Raw genomic sequence first — 17682 nt, 5'->3', positions numbered from 1 at the left:
TGCTATTCTGAAATGTAATGTGTAAGAAGAAAGTGAAGAATTTAGATTGAAATGATACATGAACACTGGGGGCTTGAATGTGTGATAAGAGAAGAAAAGAAAGTAAAAAAGCTTGGAAAAGCAGCAGAATATTTGAACTGCAAACTATTGAACTAACTTGATGACGAATGATCTGTCGCCATGGCAATGGTATTTGATGACACCCCATAATACGCTTAGATGTTTTGATGGCTGCATCGTTACCAAACCTGTGAAGTTTTGGGCCGTTTGGAGCATTTTCACTGAAGTTATGAGAAACCCGTGTTTCATAGCGAGCATTGTGTTGCCATGGCAACGGCATTTGAAGACATTTCAAAACTGTCACGTCGATGTCTTCACGGCTGGACTGTTAGCACACGTGAAGTTTGAGCACTTTTTGACCATTTTCATAGGAGTTATAGCAATATCGTGTTTTACGGCGAGGGATGTGTTGCCATGGCAACAGCTTTTGAGGAAAACTCACTAATGGCAAATAGACATGTTGAGGGCTGGACCATTAACTGTCATCTGAAGTCTGGTGGTGTTTTGACCATTTTCATATCAGTTACGACAACATCGTGTTTTTTGGCGAGGGATGTGTTTCCATGGAAACAGCCTATGGTGAGATCTCAGATTTCACGTAGAGCTGTTGAGGCATGGACCGGTGATATACAAGCAAACTTTGGAGACGATCAGACCGTGTCCATTGGAGTTACAGCGACATGGTGTTTCATGGCGAGGGATGCGTTTCCATCGAAACGGCATATGATGACACCCCATAATTGACATGGAGCTGTTGAGGGACGGACCATTAACCATTATCTGAAGTCTGGTGCTGTTTTAGACCATTTGTATAGGTATCACGACAACATCGTGTTTTATGGCGAGGGATGCATTTACATGGCAACAGCCTATGGTGAGACCTCAGATTTGGTGTAGAGCTGTTGAGGCATGGACCAGTGATATACAAGCAAAGTTTGGGGAATGATTGGACAGTGTCCATCGGAGTTACAGCGACATCTTGTTTTATGGCGAGAGATGCGTTTCCATGGAAACGGCACATGATGACACCCCATAATTGACGTAGAGCCAGTGGCACAGCCCCACCTAGTGTCAGCAGAAAGTATTAAAAATAATGATTACAAAAAAAGGGAAAAAGTAAATTAAAAAATATATTAAATATATTTTAAGATCATGTTTAATCATCTGATTCGTCTGTACATTGCTGTTTTAGTCTGTGTTCTTCTAATTAGTGTCTACAGTGTGTGCCTATTGAGCTGTTTAGAGCCATGTGGGACAAAACCCGATCCTGCCCCTCCCTCTTACTGTCTAAATCAATGGTGACTGTAAAAACTACACTGCTCATGCTCAGAATATTTTCCTATGTAATGTGTGTGGCAAAAAAATAATGAAAGCATAGAGCTGCCATCCCCACCATACGTCATCTCACATAATTCAGAGCTGATTGGCTGTAAGTACGTGTGCCGCGAAAAGTGTGGTGTGTGAAGAGGAGACGAGAGAGCTGCAGTGACGCATCCTAAAACCCGGAAGTAAGCTGCGCATGGTTTGCCTCGACAAAAAAGCAACGAGATTTCTCCATAGGATTTTATAAAATAGCTCCAAATAAGATCTGTGGGAAACAAACCTGTTAGATAAATGTACGTTTTGTTCAGCCGGATAATCTCCACATGTCTACCCTACTTTTATAATGTTCGAATCATAAATCTATTGATTAGATAATCTAATCAATAGATTTATGATTCGAAAATATAAATCTAATCTAATCTAATTTAGATTAGATTTATGATAGACTTTTGAAACTACAAAAACATAAGGAGGACTTTTACAAAAAAGTAATAGAGATTTTTGTCCAGAATGATAGGCAAATGGACTTTATCTTCAAGTCAAGGTAAGACTGCAATTTTATTGAAAATGGGATCTTACTAAGAGAGAACAATTCAATATTTAAATGATAAAATTATATTTGTTGGGTATCCTTCTGTTGAACTGTCTGTTTAAAATTAATTGAAGCATCAGACAAAAAAAGCTTTTGAAAATAATATTATATTTTGATTTAGGTCAAAATATAATATTTGTAAACCTGAAGAGTCATTGCCTCACCAGCCATGAACCTCACTGCAGAAGCTTATAGACATCTAAGTTTGTTGTGCCCCACCACTTTTGTACATATAAAAACGCCACTGCGTAGAGCTATGTTAACCATTATCTGAAGTCTGCTGCTCTGAGCATGTCAGTTGGAGTTATGACATCATGACACAGGTGTTTATATTTGAGCTAACATATAGATCAAAGGTTTCCATGGTGATGTGCAGTAATCAGTGAGAGGAGAGCATTTTCATTGTTCTGAATGAGAGATAAACCTCTTACATGTGAACGTTTTGTTGAAGAACTATAACAGATATCAGTGAAATTTCAAAGCGTGAAGCATGTCAAGGAAGTTGAGCATCTGAAGTGTGTTTTTTGTGTACTTTTGGGTTAATAATGTGGCATTTTTGGCAGATTAACTAAAGGTGTGCGGCTGCTGTGGTGGGGAAAGATGAGGCTGAACTTACAATGGGGTTTACTGGAGACATGTTGAAAGTTGTTGTCACTTCATGCCCTCAAGAGGCTTTTTTTGTTGGTTTTTTTGCTTAATTTTTTTTTTTTTAAAGCTACGAGATGTTTTCCGTTTCTCATGACAAATTATGTCTCAGGCAAGTAGGGTTTGGGAATTATGGCAGGTTTAAAAAAAAATATGAAGGCAAAATTAAATCTGTCCTCCACTCTAACTGTGACATCACACACTCTAAAATATCAAGAAGGCCTCTTTACCAAGGTCTCTGAACAATGTTTAATATCTCTAAAAGTAAGAATCAGATTTAAAAGTTGTGTTACACGAATAATGTCAGAAAGATGTGTAACATTTTAAAGTTTCAAAGTTTCTGAGTGAAAGTATGAATTGACATATAGCGGTTGAAGTCGCATGAAGATTTGTTGAAGTCTGAATTATGAAAGTTATCAATGATAAAAGTAATAGCAATCGATTCCCGACCGAGCTGAACGTTTTGATGTTTGAACGGAGTTTCTGCGATGTTCAATGCGAGAGGAGAAGACCGGAACAATAACGGGCGGAATAATAAGAATAAAGAATTTCGTGCGTTGAAGAACAGATAATTGGAATGCTGTATCAGCATTCCCTCTAAATAAGTCAAGTAAAGGTAAATAAATCAAAGTAAACCATCTCTCCAGTGCTTTTACTTACGTTTTTTTTATTCTGGCATCGTTTTCAGCACGTGTAGAGAATATTTTCATTAAATAATGTATATTTGGAAATGTATTAATTAGACTGTATCGTCTCGGCAGTAACCAGGTGTGACAGCAGGTGGCAGCAGCGTGGCGGAGTGTCACATGTAATAAATATAAGCGAAACACAGAGGAAGAGAAGACGAAGAATAAGGCGACCATGTTGATTTAAAGGAAGAAGAAACACAAAAGAAACGATTTATTTCAACTAAAAATCAGTTATTATAGCGAATTGTAAAGAAATTGGTTGAGCAACCGCACACTGAGTATCCTATGTAAAATACAAGAGAAACTAAGGTAGGTTTTCTGCGACATGCAACCCTCAAATTGTGTTAAAAACATCGTTGTTGTGTTCTCGCTAGCACATAGCTAACGTTAGCGAGAGGAGTTATTTGTGCTATAATAGCCCGGATGCTAAAGAGCTTGCTTATTGTGCCATATCGCTTTAACGACAACATTTAAATGGACGAGACGGTAACCACGAGTTTGGTAATAGTCGCGAAACTTTCCACGATTGTTGTCATATTGTGTGTAGACAATCTGAATGAAATTGTTGAAACGGCTTAGCGCTTAGTTAGCTTGGAGCTAACACTAGTTTCGCATATCGGTGACGTTAGCCCTACGGTGCTAATGTTGTTTACCTGAGACGCAGAATTATTATTATTATTGTATTAATAGGAAGACGAACGACGAACCCTTACCAAGCAATGCATATGGTGACATACTCTAAATGTAATACATGTTAAACCTTTTATCATATAAATGTGTGTAAATATACAATAACATGACGTGTATCTGTGCGGTCATGTTTGAAGCTATCAAGTAATTCACTCAGTCAGAGCGTCTTTGGACTCGACTTACAGTTTTTGACAATCGCTTAAGACTGTAATTATTATTAAATACACTTCAGTCAGACATACAGTCTTAATTGTAGTCTAGTCTTCTTTCCAATCCGGGCATTTTGAGCTTCGCTAATCGGCCTCGGAAGATAATTGCCACCTGGCAGGTTCACCTGTGCAATCTTAAACCAAACCAGTTAGCAATTAGCTTAATTTAGCCTTTCACTGAAGTCTAAAGAACTAGTGTTTCTTATCAAAGTTGCAACTATTTTTTATTATTCTATTGGCTTGATATGTCACTATCAATGCTTGTAAGTCTGTTTATTATTTTCAATAGCAAGAACCCCTTATAAGTTAGGAGACGAACAGTGGCAGATATATGGCCTTAATGTCAACAGGTTTAAGTCTCATTAAGATACAAATATTTGTTCAATAGTAACGTGGTCAAAAAGGCAACACAAACAGTGTAACAACACCAACAAACAAACACTACCGACACACACAACTATGAGCACAGTATCCAGTTAGTATGCAGTACAAAAATAGTAATAATTTATAAAAACTGCTAAAACAAAACAATCTTGGTAAAGCAATCACATTGAGCAGGTGCGATTTTCTTAATACTCTAACATTGACATAAATTCCAATACTGTAATGTTCTTGTTTTTTCCAGGAAAGAAAAGCAGCACAGTTTAAAGCTTTTTTTGTTTTAACTTTGGAGATATAGCTGTCAAATACTATGAGAGCGCAAGTTACTCAAGTAAAAGTAGAAACGTATTGGCCCACTAGGCTGCTAGTACTAGGATACAGTGACATTTGACCTCCTCATTTCACCCATCCCAGTACTAGGCTTCTAATACTAGGATGGGTTAAATGCAGAGGTCAAAGGTCACTGTATGCTGTTTGCACTTGTGTGACCATTAAAAAGGGTTTCATCCTCCAAATTCTAATTTTAATCTAATTTAAAATATACTTAAAGTACCAAAACAAAAAGTACTCCCTATGCAGATTGATCCATTTCAGAATAATATATATGTTTTATAATGATTGATCATGAAAGTGTTCTCAAAGCTGGTAAAGGTGCAGCTAGTTTGTGTCCTTGTGCAAGACGCTTCACCTGAACTTGCTCCTGTGGGTATTGTCCACAGTGACCATTGCATGTATATAAAAATATGTGTAATGTGTATTTGTAAAGCGCTTTGAGCACCGGAAAAGCGCTATAATAAATGCAAGGAATTAATTATTATTAGTTTGAATGACTTTGTAGACTGCAGGGTAGCTGGTGGATTTACTCCAGGTGGAACTAAAGTCTGATTCAACACTTGATTATATTTCACATCATTCATCCACATCTGTAAAGTCACTAAAGGTATTAAATACATGGAGTGGAGTCAAAGTACACGATATCCCTCTGATTTGTAGTGAAGTTGAATCTTTTTTGAAATACCAGTCATTGTATTTCAGAATATAAAATGTACTTAAACAGTGTGCAACAACGACCGAGTCAGTTACTTTGCTGTTCATGGTTTGTTTTAAAACCTTTTGGTTGGAATTTCTTTTTAGGTTACAAGATTGAGTTGTTGGCTGACTTTTGAGGAGGCAGCGGGTTAATCACGGCCACACACGTCACACACCGACCTGAAGACCTGTGGTGCCCGGCGAGAGAGGGTCAAACACCTGGAGGAGAAAGGAAACGCACACTGAGGACTAAAAAGGGGTGGAAAGCTTTTTGGCTTTGGACTAGAAAGCCCCTTGTATTTGTGAATTCAGGATCCAGTTTTTGTCACACAGTCGAGCGACGTAATCCACACAGTGGAAATAATAAAAGGAAATCATTACAGACCTTATGATTTTGGGGAAATACTTGTACAAAGTTGGACAACCCCTTTTTCAACGGCGGGGATATTGAGCAACTCTTTGGACTCAAAGAGGAAGTTTTGTTCAATTTGAAACAAAAGCATTAAGCATTGAACTAAGATTATTTTGAAGAGGCTGTTCCTCAAGTTCAGATTGCCTTAGTTGTTCTAATTCAGGACTTGAACCGCTTTGATACTTGTTCACATATAATTTTTCTATTTGTGGGCAAGTATATTCATGCAAATGAGTGCAAATTTCTCTTCATTTTGAAGAGCTCTTGTGTAAAAACGTGTTTTTGTTGTTGTTCTTGTACGTCAGTCACTCTGTTGTTGAAGGGGACCGAACTGCACGTACATGTGTATATGTAAATACTACAAATTGACTTCTGTTGGACTTAAAAAGAATAGAGAATATTGTTTGTTAATGCTTTATTAAACTTTTTTACTTTTGAAGAGAATTTTTAAAAAGAAAAACCTAAGAGGCAAAAATCTAATACTTTGAAGAAGAAGAAAAACAAGGAAAACAGGAATAATGGCAACGGCCAGAACAGAAAACTCTGGCCCCGTCATTATGGGTCTGAACAAGCAGAACGGGCAGCTCAGAGGACAGACCAAACCAGCTCCAGTCCAGCCAGCACCCACAACTCAAGGAAAGGCTCCGGCTGCACCCCAGACAGCGGGCGGTGCCGCTCAGGACGGAGGAGGCATCAAGTTCGGAGACGACTGGAAGAAGAGCCTAAAGCTCCCTCCCAGAGACGACAGAGTCAGAACCTCTGTGAGTCAAACTATCCCTTCTCTTCTTTCCCACTGTTCCTCAGCTCTCCTGTGTTCCTAACCCTCCTGTGTGTACTGCAGGACGTCACGTCTACTAAGGGGAATGAGTTTGAAGATTACTGTCTCAAAAGAGAACTCCTGATGGGTATCTTTGAGATGGGTTGGGAGAAACCTTCCCCTATCCAGGTATGGCTTCTTTTAGTTTTTTCGGCAAATTATAATTTCTAACCAGATGAAACTAATGTCATCATCGTGCCTGAACAGCCATTACGGAAAATCGCTTTTTAAATGTCATTAATTTGTTATTTAGGGTTGTTACAACTCAGTGTGTTATGGTTTAATGCTCATTAGAATAAAATACACAAACCGTTCATAGTCAAATATGTAAAACTGGTTCATTATTTGAATCCTGAATTCTTGTCAGATAATGCAACTAAATGTCAGGGTTGGAGTAAAACCGTTTCTGTAGATTAGAGAATTGTTGCAGCATTACGATCGAAGAATGATGCCACATGCCTCACAAACAAAGATAATATTTGTTTCCTTGCAGGAGGAGAGCATTCCCATCGCCCTGTCCGGACGGGATATTCTGGCTCGGGCTAAGAATGGAACAGGAAAAAGTGGAGCCTATCTCATCCCAATGCTGGAGAGAATAGACCTGAAGAAGGACTACATACAGGGTGAGGCGCTGCCTGTATTTTCATCGTGCTCAATTCACTTAACAATGGCCTACGTGACCTGGCTGTACCGATTCATACAGAAGTCAAATGGCTATTAAAATCTCAAATCAACATTTTAGCTTTTGCAGCTGTTAGCAGATACACATTTAGCTAAACCAGTATTATTAGTTTAAGCAAACAAAATATTCTGCTTGAAGGCCTATTTATTGGTGTGAAGCCCTTTTTTAAAACAACCCAAATAAAAAAAAAAGACAAACTAATTTAATCTGATTTGTTTTTGTTTCAAATGGTTGATTTTGTAAGGAGATTACATCATAACATTCATTGGACGAAGGATATTCAAAGCTTTATTCAAAAACCTCAATAGAAGCTTCAAATGTCAAAAATAAAAAAGACATGTCCGTCATTATAGCTATAGTAACCTGTACATTTCCCTGCCTCAGCACTTGTCATGGTGCCCACCCGGGAGCTGGCACTGCAGGTGAGCCAGATCTCCATCCAGATCAGCAAGCACCTGGGGGGGGTCAAAGTCATGGCAACCACAGGGGGCACCAACCTGCGAGATGACATCATGCGTCTGGATGAGACCGGTAAGAAGCTACAGTGAATCTCACTGACATACTAATGGTACTTCCAAAAAGGTCTTCTGCACACGACACACTCAGTGTGCAGACAAATATCAACAATTAGTCAACTCAACCCACTAAGCCTTTTTAAAGTTATATTTTTATGATTCATTTAAAAAAAAGTTTACAATTGACTTTTATACCCTATGTTTATATTTTCTTTAGTAATAGATTGGTCTATTAAAGTATATTGTACCCTCTATAGATGTATATCTTTGTACTGTTAATGTGTTTATTGTATAATAATTTCTTTGTTTATTTGGTTTAATTCATGTTGATGCCTTGTTTACATGCTGATGCAACAAAACCACTTCCCAAATTGGGATCAATAAGGTCTGATTTAGTAAAAGATGTAAGGTTCAGATAATGGACACAACAAAGAAGGATCATATACTAATGTTATTACACCTTTCTCTCCCATTACCCACCTCAGTGCATGTGGTCATTGCCACGCCTGGTAGGATCCTGGACTTGATAAAGAAAGGCGTTGCAAAAGTGGATAGAGTCCAGATGATGGTGATGGATGAGGTAAACATGACTAAACAAGAGAAATGCTCTTTATTGCTAGTATATATTCTCAAAAGCATTTCATTTCTATACAATTTATAAATAAATTCCATGTTTATGGAAGTCAGGAGAAAAGCCTGCCTGCTAACGTGTCTGTGCTTCCTCTCAGGCGGATAAGCTGCTGTCTCAGGACTTTGTGGTGCTCATTGAGGATATCATCAGCTTCCTGGCCAAGCACAGGCAGATCCTGCTCTACTCTGCAACCTTCCCCATCAGCGTGCAGAAGTTCATGGTGAGTCCTGGGCTGATGGCTGCAGGCCACCTGGCACCGCTCGGCTCTCACTGCAGACACGTTGTCACGCCGTGCCCAGATCTGCTCGATGCATTTCAGGGACTGTCTTTGTCTAAAGCAGCCAACAGGCACACGGTTAGATTGTTGTGATTATGAAACAACAATCTAAATGCTTAGTAAGCCACGACAGTGCAAGAGCAACAAAACAAACTCATCAAGCAACACATTTTATTATTTATTTGAGGGAAGTTCGGTCATTCTTGTAATTTGTGATAATTCTCCCGCCTGTAAATGCACATTTTAATCTGTTTATTGTCCTTGCTGTAGTCCAAGCACCTTCAGAAGCCCTATGAGATAAACCTGATGGAGGAGCTGACTCTGAAGGGCATCACTCAGTACTACGCCTACGTCACGGAGAGGCAGAAAGTCCACTGTCTCAACACGCTGTTCTCCAGGGTAACTACTCGCTGTCCAAGCCTCGCAGTCGCTACGGCACTTCGTCTCATTCTGAAATGCTGCAGAAGATGTTCTAACCTTTGTGCGTTACACTTTATCATAAACAAACGGAAACAGAAGTGTTCACTTTTTATTCTTCAGTCTTTATTATTATGGTAGGTGAGAAATGCATAACATTCGATCTTTTTGTTTTCACCTCACAGCTTCAGATCAACCAGTCGATCATCTTCTGTAACTCCACTCAGAGGGTGGAGCTGTTGGCCAAGAAGATCACTCAGCTGGGATACTCCTGCTTCTACATCCATGCCAAGATGATGCAGGTGAGGAAGAGGTGCTCTGTGGAAAACTACTACTTTACTCAGTCACCCTTCAGAAGACGGATCATTAGAGAGCATTAAATAACCATGATCAATAACAAAATAAAACTGGTCAAATAAAATAGAAACTATACATTGATTGCAGTATTTGATTCTAGTAACAGGTTAGATGCGGTGCTCAAGGCTTCAGAAATCTGGACATTTGTCTATTAGGGCCTGGAAAGTGCTTGAAATTGACTCTTGCGTCTTTAAATGTTTTTTGTGGTGTCTTTCTTCCTAGCCGCTTTAGCAGCGTTTTCATCTCTTGTATATTTTCAGGAATACAGAAACCGTGTGTTCCACGACTTCAGAAATGGACTGTGCAGAAACCTGGTCTGCACTGGTGAGCTTCTTAAGTTAAATGATGCATTTAAAAAAAGCCATTAATGTTAAACCAGGAAAAACAAGAGAAATGACAAATCCAACTTCTTCCGACAGATCTGTTCACCAGGGGCATTGACATCCAGGCTGTCAATGTGGTCATCAACTTCGATTTCCCCAAGAACGCTGAGACGTACCTCCATCGCATTGGAAGATCAGGTATGCTTCCTCGATGCTGTATTCTACTTCATTATGATTACACTTCACCGTCTCATTTGCAAGAACCCGTTTACTATGGTAATCTTTGGGCAACCTTACAAGACACAGGATCTAAATTCTTGGCTTCACTTACAGCAGTGGTTTTCAAACTGTGGGGTGCGACCCCTGGTGGGTCGCGGAGGTACTGCAGGGGGGTCGAGGGAAGATTTTTTTATTTTATTATTTACTCCTTTTAGCTTTGTGAAGCACTTTGAGATGACGTTGTTTTTAAAGTGCAGCTATATAAATCAAATTTATTATTATTCAATTGTAAACAAACACTGCTCGAAAATATCTCATTGGTCAGAGAGCTGTGGGCATAATGCTGCCTTTTGCAACATGCTACTTGTGTGAGATAGGCTTTTCTGCTGTTGCTGCCATCAAAACCAAATACAGATATGGGGCAGTCTCAAAACAACAGCCCTGGTTTGAGAAGATCTGCAAGGGAAAGCAAGCACACACAAGTAATTGATAAGCTAGTGTGGAATAGGAATGGTAAAGTGATGTGATCGTTTGCAACCTGCAGTAGAAATATTAGTTAATTAATATATTTTCCTTAAAGAAATTTGAATTTAAAAATCTACTACTCAGGGAAGAAGGCCAACCAGTTTTAATTAGGCCAAATTAATTCACAGTATCTATTACAAGCACTTTTGTTCATGTGTAATTCATAATAAAATTATAGTTGTATCTTTGTATCTTCTTATTATTAGCAGAGAAAATGTAATGTTTTTACAACAATATACAATTAATCCTACCAATATAGATGGGGGGGGGGGTCCCGAAAATATTTCCAATACCCAAGGGGGTCCCGACTGAAAAAGTTTGGGAACCACTGACTTACAGTAAAACCTGTCTCCGTTAGTCTCGATCTAACTGCAGTGTTGACTCTGAACACTTCTTGGCATCCATACCAACTAGTGGTGCACGATAATTATCGGCCCGATATTAGGAATTATGACGTCATCCCGATAAACCCGATAAAAGTATTAATAGCCCCGATAATATACAATATATTTTTTGGGTAAAAAAAAGAAAAAAATCCTGCGGTGTGGGTGGATTGGGATGAGGGGCGCTTGTTTTTCCCTCGGCTCCTCCCGTTTTGCCAGTACTGTGGTATTAGTGGTTTAGGAAGAGGGGAGTTTTTCACAAATCCAGCGCTCCCTAACTCATGCCTGGCTGTGACGTGAATGGTGTGCGGCCGTGAAGCCAAGACAGTAAACAAACATGTCGTCGGTAGTATGGGACTATTTCAAAGTTTCAGAGTTAGATAGTTCGCTTGCTATTTGTATTAACAAATGCGTTGCAGAAGTTCCACGAGGAGGGAAAAAGGCAACGAGCTATAATACCTGATCAGTCGCCTGAAACATCGCCATGGCTACGATGGTGTGTTAACTAGTGTTAATTTCGTCAGCTATTTTTTTATTTAGTTTTAGTCTTAGTCCTGTGTTAAATTTCCTTTTTAGTTTTAGTCATATTTAGTCTCCTTCATCATGTTTTTATTTAGTCAAGTTTTAGTCGACTAAAAGTCTGAGCATTTTAGTCTTATTTTAGTCTACTTTTTGTCAATGAAAACGGTTGAGTCTTTTTTAGTCATCAGATTATATAGAACATTTCAGTCAAACTAGTCTAGCCAAAACCAACAATTTCTCATTTTAGTATATAAATAAATAAGATTATCTTGTCCTTGTTTGATGAAAAACACAGGTTGAATGATTAAGAAAGCAGCTTTGCAGAGAGTATCTGGTCAGGTGTGTGGTGTTTTTACCAGCTGTGTTTTGGCCTCATTGCTTCCCTTCTGATGAAACAATGCATTCGCTTTTTTTCTCCGCCTCATTGTAGCGAAAATGGGCCCAAATATCACATCGTTTCTTTCTCCCAAGCAGTGGTGGCTTTAGACTTTTTCGTTATCAGTCATTTTGACGGACAGGATCGTAACATTTCCGTCATAATCCATTATTATCCGTCGAGTGCACAATGTATCACTCACTCGCGCTGACGGGGGGGTATTCGGATAACGCGACCACTGCTCCTAAGCCCTGTTGTTGCCATTTTATTTTCTGTTAAAGAAGGTTAGTTAGACCATGAGTTAGACCTGAGTCTTCCTGACAGTTCATATTGTGCCGCTGCCCGGTGTAATTCAAATGTACCGCCGCGCGCAGCACAGAAACAGCTGCTGCTCTGCCGCAGCACCGGAAATGGAACTGCTGGGAGAAAAACTGACTATCAGAGATTTAACGTTATCTTTGATAATATGTCGTCTCCTCATTTTTCGTCAACGAAAGTAAAGAGAGATTTTGTCATAGTTTTTATTTAGTAAACTACATTTTCTTTTCGTCAACGATATTGCATGATGATTTCGTTACAGTTATTGTTTACTGCCGTCGGTGCCGTCTCGTCATCGTCTCGTTTTCGTCATGGAAAAAAAGGTCGTTGACGAACATATTTCGTCATAGTTTTAGTCAACGAAATTAACACTAGTGTTAACAGCGTACGAAGACGCCTGCGCTGCTAAACTAGCGGCGAATCCAAAGCCAGCTGCAAAGGCACCGGGGCTTTTACCTATCGACGAGGCTTTTGAAAAAGGCAAGAACTTTATTTGGGAAAATAAATATGGTCACTTTGAAGAGTCAAAACTGTTCTTGGCTTTGTTTTGTTCATAGTAGAAATGCTCATGTCATTTGCTCACTACTAGTCTTTTTTTTACCACCAGGTGTGCAAAAGCTACAGGTACATTTAATATATTATATTATTATCGGGTATCCGTCTTGAGAAGCAGGAAGTTATCGGTATCGGTTTCAAAAAACCAATATCGTGCATCCCTAATGCCAACATACTGGTCTGCCAGAGTTATAAGAGTTGGCTCGGGCTACACTAGGGATGCTCCGATCGCCAATTTTGGGGCCGATCGCCGGAATCAGTATCGTCCGATCGAGTGGGCGGGGCCTATGGGGATCTTCCATTTAAAGTGATGTTTAAAACTCAGTTAATGGGCTCATTCACTGGCGCTTCCACAAACAACAACCAACATAATTATTACATTCAAATGAAGTACATTATTCAAGTTTACATTAACTTTGGATAATAACACGGGAGAAATGAGTGGAAGAGCTCTTTTCCTCTCTCCCTCTCTCCTGACAGCCTGTCAGTATCGTCTCATGCAGCTCACTGATCCAGTAACGAGTGACCCGACAGTGAAGAATACATATATGTATAACTAGTTTAGCTAGTTCCAGAGGTAGATAAAGTAGCTAAGTGTGTTAGGTCTAATGCTGCGTTCACACCGGATCCGATGTTTGGGGGCGGCGCGATTACATGTAAAGTCAATGCAGAGACGCGGACAGACGCGAATTCGTTCCGGAGGCGAGCATGAAGCGGTGGACGCGGCGCGAATCACACGATTGAGGCGATTGAACTGTGCTGCGTCAAACGCGAGAGTTCAATTTTTTTCAACTCCAGCATCATATTCGCGTGGCGCGATCTCGCGGTAGCCAATCAGCGGTGAGGATCTCAGCCTGCCGTCACTGACGTTCAACCAGAAAACATCACCAGTTAGCTCTTAGCACTCAGAGCTCACAGCTCTTCATATCTGTTCAGAAACTGGACAGAAGTTAAACGAGTACAAACCACAGACTGCCTGTGTCATGGCGAATACAGTCGCTGGTTTATTTATGTCTGTAGGCCGTTGTTATGAGTGTGGACGGAGCATATACAACGTTAGCTTAGCCTGGTCGATCCAATCTCCATTCAGAAAACAAGCATTTTAAAAGGTTTTTCACCTGCCGTCTGTCTGCAGACTTGTCAAGCATTAATTCATGGCTTTTACTAACCGATATCAGTATGTTTTTACTTCGGCATCATTCAGAAACGTGTATTACAAGGTGAAATATGTTCATTTTGTTGTAGTTGTAGCCCCCGAGCCAGCGCGTCTTGTTTGAACGATGCAAGTAAACACAGCTGACAACCGCGGTGAAACTCGAGCGATTAGAGCGAAGCGAATATTTGCATCGCGTCCGGTGTGAACACAGCATAACTTCTTGGTGTGTGTGTGTGTTGCGCTGCTCACCGGTCCGTCACAGCGGGTGGAGCTGCAGCATTTCTGCTTCGATGATTAGTTTGATGATCTTTATTTCAAGAAACGTACATGTCGCAATATCAGACACAGCCGTCAGGATGTGTGTCTGTGGCTATACTGTGTGTCACTGTATGCTCTTGTGTGTGTGGCTGTGACGGTACCTTTTGTTTGCTTGATGTTAAACCCTAATACCTGATGTTTGTTAAATTGACCGCCAAAAGATCGGATATTACGAGACTGAGCTGTTGGCTGATCAATCGTGGATCCCAAATATTGCTGTTGGAAGACTTTTTTTCCATTAAACACACCCTGTCCCTCTCAGGGAGGTTCGGTCACCTGGGCCTGGCCATCAACCTGATCACATCAGAGGACCGCTTCAACCTGAAGTCCATCGAGGACCAGCTGGTGACCGACATCAAGCCCATCCCCAGCAGCATCGACAAGAGCCTCTACGTGGCCGAGTTCCACACTTCTGGAGGAGACTGCGACGTGGAGGAGATCGAGGAGAAACCAGGACGCCAGCAGGACGGCAAATAATAACAGGTGAGAAGCTTTGAGATGATTTGTACGACTTTCACTAGATTAAAAATGTGCGACACGTCTTTCTAACCTGCGTTTGATCTCCCCTGCAGGACACGCCGGGCTTCAGCACAGACGACACACGAGCTTCAGGCAACTCTTCAGCTTCTCTTGTTTTCAAAGCCTGTCAAATGGATGAAAAGGTGTTTTTTTATTTTTAAGCATTTCATTGTCTTTTTCTCCCAAAAAGCTGCCTCATTCGTATCGTTTTTTTTTTATGAATTCAGAAGCAATATTGTTTTGCACCAAACTCATGGACCATGCATCCATGCGTATGCGCCTAGTGTGTTTACTAGTATCTCTGACACAGCAGCGTAAATGAGCATCAAAGCTGTTCAGAAGCCGTTGCTCTGGACTCGGCTTCCATTATCGCAGCCTCTTTAACGTTGAAGCGGTGCACTCCCAGCGGCCATCGTCCTGTCCACTCACACTGTTGTCGTCACTCAAGTGCCTTACTTATACTCCCATGTGCACTCATCCATTCATAGCCTGCTGTTTCCTGTCGCTGTGCAGCAGAGTACGAGCACAACTACGATGAATTTAACCTAAACCCCAGTTAATTTAAGAAACATCCATTATGCAAGGGAACAGACAACACAAACAAACAATCTCCGTCAAAAAACATCCTGAATGTGAACGTTTATTTTTAATGTGAACGTTGCAATAAAAAAAAGGGCAGCTTTATTGAAATACTGCGAGACTGTTTTCCCTATGAATAATACAGAGTTTAGATGGGTGGAAACACAAGGCCCCATACTGATTCATGGATGTTAGCCGCTCAGCAGCACGGGGGATTAATAGCAGCCTCATGCTGTGACATTATGGCTGTTCTCTATACGAAATAACATCCTATTAGGCTGGTGAATACTGTAAACCCATTGGCCAGGGAAGCTGTTGATGACTAACGGTCCTCCCCCTGCACGCTGCTACAGCACAGGAGCGTCAGAGGCGGCTTCTCAGCAGCTTTGATGGAAACATTTGCTGATACACATTTCAGTAACAACGGGTCCAAGGAATACTTTTTTTTTTTTTTATGGAGTTTTGTGCAAAACAATAGGTGTTAATTTTTTCCCGACTGCTTCAGATTAATTAAGATTTTGTGAAAAAACAAGGAGCATTTTTGCAAATCATTATTATTTTTAAAGCCCCATCATGTTTAAATTGAAGTTGGTGAATGTATATGTGAATACTCTATCCCAATGCCAAGCTCACCAGCATATTCCCCAGTGTTTAGTTGCTGCTGTTGCATTAGAAACTCCTCTTCTGGCTGTATGAGCTTGAATACTGGATGATGAGACGTTGTCATAAAGTCTTTAAAGGGACAACATTGTCCTTCAATCGAACTGAAAATCAGTTTTCTTTCTGAAGCGGCAGCAATATCTTTTTTTTTTTCTTTTTTTTTCAGCACAGATATGTTTGATAATTATTCTAAAGGTGTGAGGGGCATTTGAAAGCAAAATTGTAGCATCTCTGAACAGGCAGCTGTGATCTCCTTGTGTTTTTGTTTTTCCCCCTCCCCTAACGGAGCGTCACAAATGATGAGAAAATAGACATAAAAAAGAAAGTATTTTTGCTTTTAAGATTTATTTTTTGATGTTGCTTAAAGGTGTTTTTAAAATGGGGGGGGGGGGGGGGGAGCTGTGAGGCTTCCTTGGGTAACTGTGGAGGGTTTTTTTTTGGGTGGGTTAGCAAAAGCGAAATGTTTTATCAGATGCTCTCTGGGCATCTTCTCTCTGGTACTTAAAGCAAAAGCTTTGATTTCAAGTTGATTTCCTTCACGGTACCTCGTTTTCTCCATGTGTTAAGTTCCAGAGAGAGCGTTGAGTAAACAGGAGGGGGTTTCTGGAAATCGTGGCAGCGCTAAGATCTTCTTGAACCTGTTCCATGTTTGTTTGTGACGGGTCCAAGCGCCACCACGTATTTCCAACACCTCGTTTCGTTCTTGGGCAATCTTTATACGAGGTGTCATGAATCATTTTGAGGAAACACAATTGTAAATGACTCATTGTTTACACTAGTCGTTTACAATTCTACAAAAAAAAAAAAAATAAGAAAATACTTTGCTTCATGAACGAGGAGGTTTTTCTTCTTCTTCTTCTTTGAAATAGAAAGGTGGGATTTACTTTGAAGCAAACCAAAAATGTGTGTGTGTGTGTGTGTGTGTGTGTGGTTTACATGCAGCTTCAACTAAACCAGACAATATGACCGTTTCAAAGCCATTGGAGCAACTTGGTTAGTTGTATGGATCAGTTAGAATTCTAATAGCATTGAGCTGCATGTAAACATAACCATGTCTTTTTTGTTTTCATCTGCAGACTGGTCTTGTTTTTGTTGGCGATGACTTAAATATCAGTAAGTCTGTTTACAGTTGTCAGGGATGTGATTTATTGTTTCACCTTTTCCATCTTTCTTCATCCCAGGATCTCAATGTGTGGACACCATTCTCATTTCTAAGGACAGATGTCACTTGTTGTTTAAAATGTGTTATGTCTCCCATCACGTCATTCCACGATCTCCTTTGTGACCAATATCACATCAGAGATTACACACAGTAATAGGGGATCCTTTTGTTACTTTCTGGAAATAGTTGGGCAATTTTTGCAAAGAGATAATTTTACCTCCCTGATCTTGTCATAAACTCAACATTGGCTACATAGACTCGACATTAGACGTCATCCCAGATTTTACCTCAACCTTAAAGTTAAAAAAAATCCCCGTTATTACAACTTTATTTTTCCCATA

At 40.1% G+C, this 17682-nt stretch overlaps 1 protein-coding gene across 1 annotated transcript; it reads left to right on the top strand.

Moving 5' to 3' along the window:
• Positions 1-3459: 3459 nt before the first annotated feature.
• LOC117454817 (probable ATP-dependent RNA helicase ddx6) lies at positions 3460-16520 on the top strand. The gene is made up of 13 exons (XM_034094016.2): positions 3460-3618; positions 5724-6791; positions 6872-6976; positions 7341-7470; positions 7914-8060; positions 8530-8624; positions 8773-8895; positions 9223-9351; positions 9555-9671; positions 9987-10050; positions 10146-10247; positions 14684-14904; positions 14994-16520. The coding sequence occupies exons 2-12, from the start codon at positions 6549-6551 to the stop codon at positions 14896-14898; spliced, it is 1470 nt and encodes a 489-aa protein (XP_033949907.1). The 5' UTR covers positions 3460-3618; positions 5724-6548; the 3' UTR covers positions 14899-14904; positions 14994-16520.
• Positions 16521-17682: the final 1162 nt, after the last annotated feature.

Source organism: Pseudochaenichthys georgianus, chromosome 11, assembly GCF_902827115.2.
Source record: "Pseudochaenichthys georgianus chromosome 11, fPseGeo1.2, whole genome shotgun sequence".
NCBI lineage: Eukaryota > Metazoa > Chordata > Actinopteri > Perciformes > Channichthyidae > Pseudochaenichthys > Pseudochaenichthys georgianus.
This window is presented reverse-complemented; position numbering and strand designations above follow the sequence as displayed.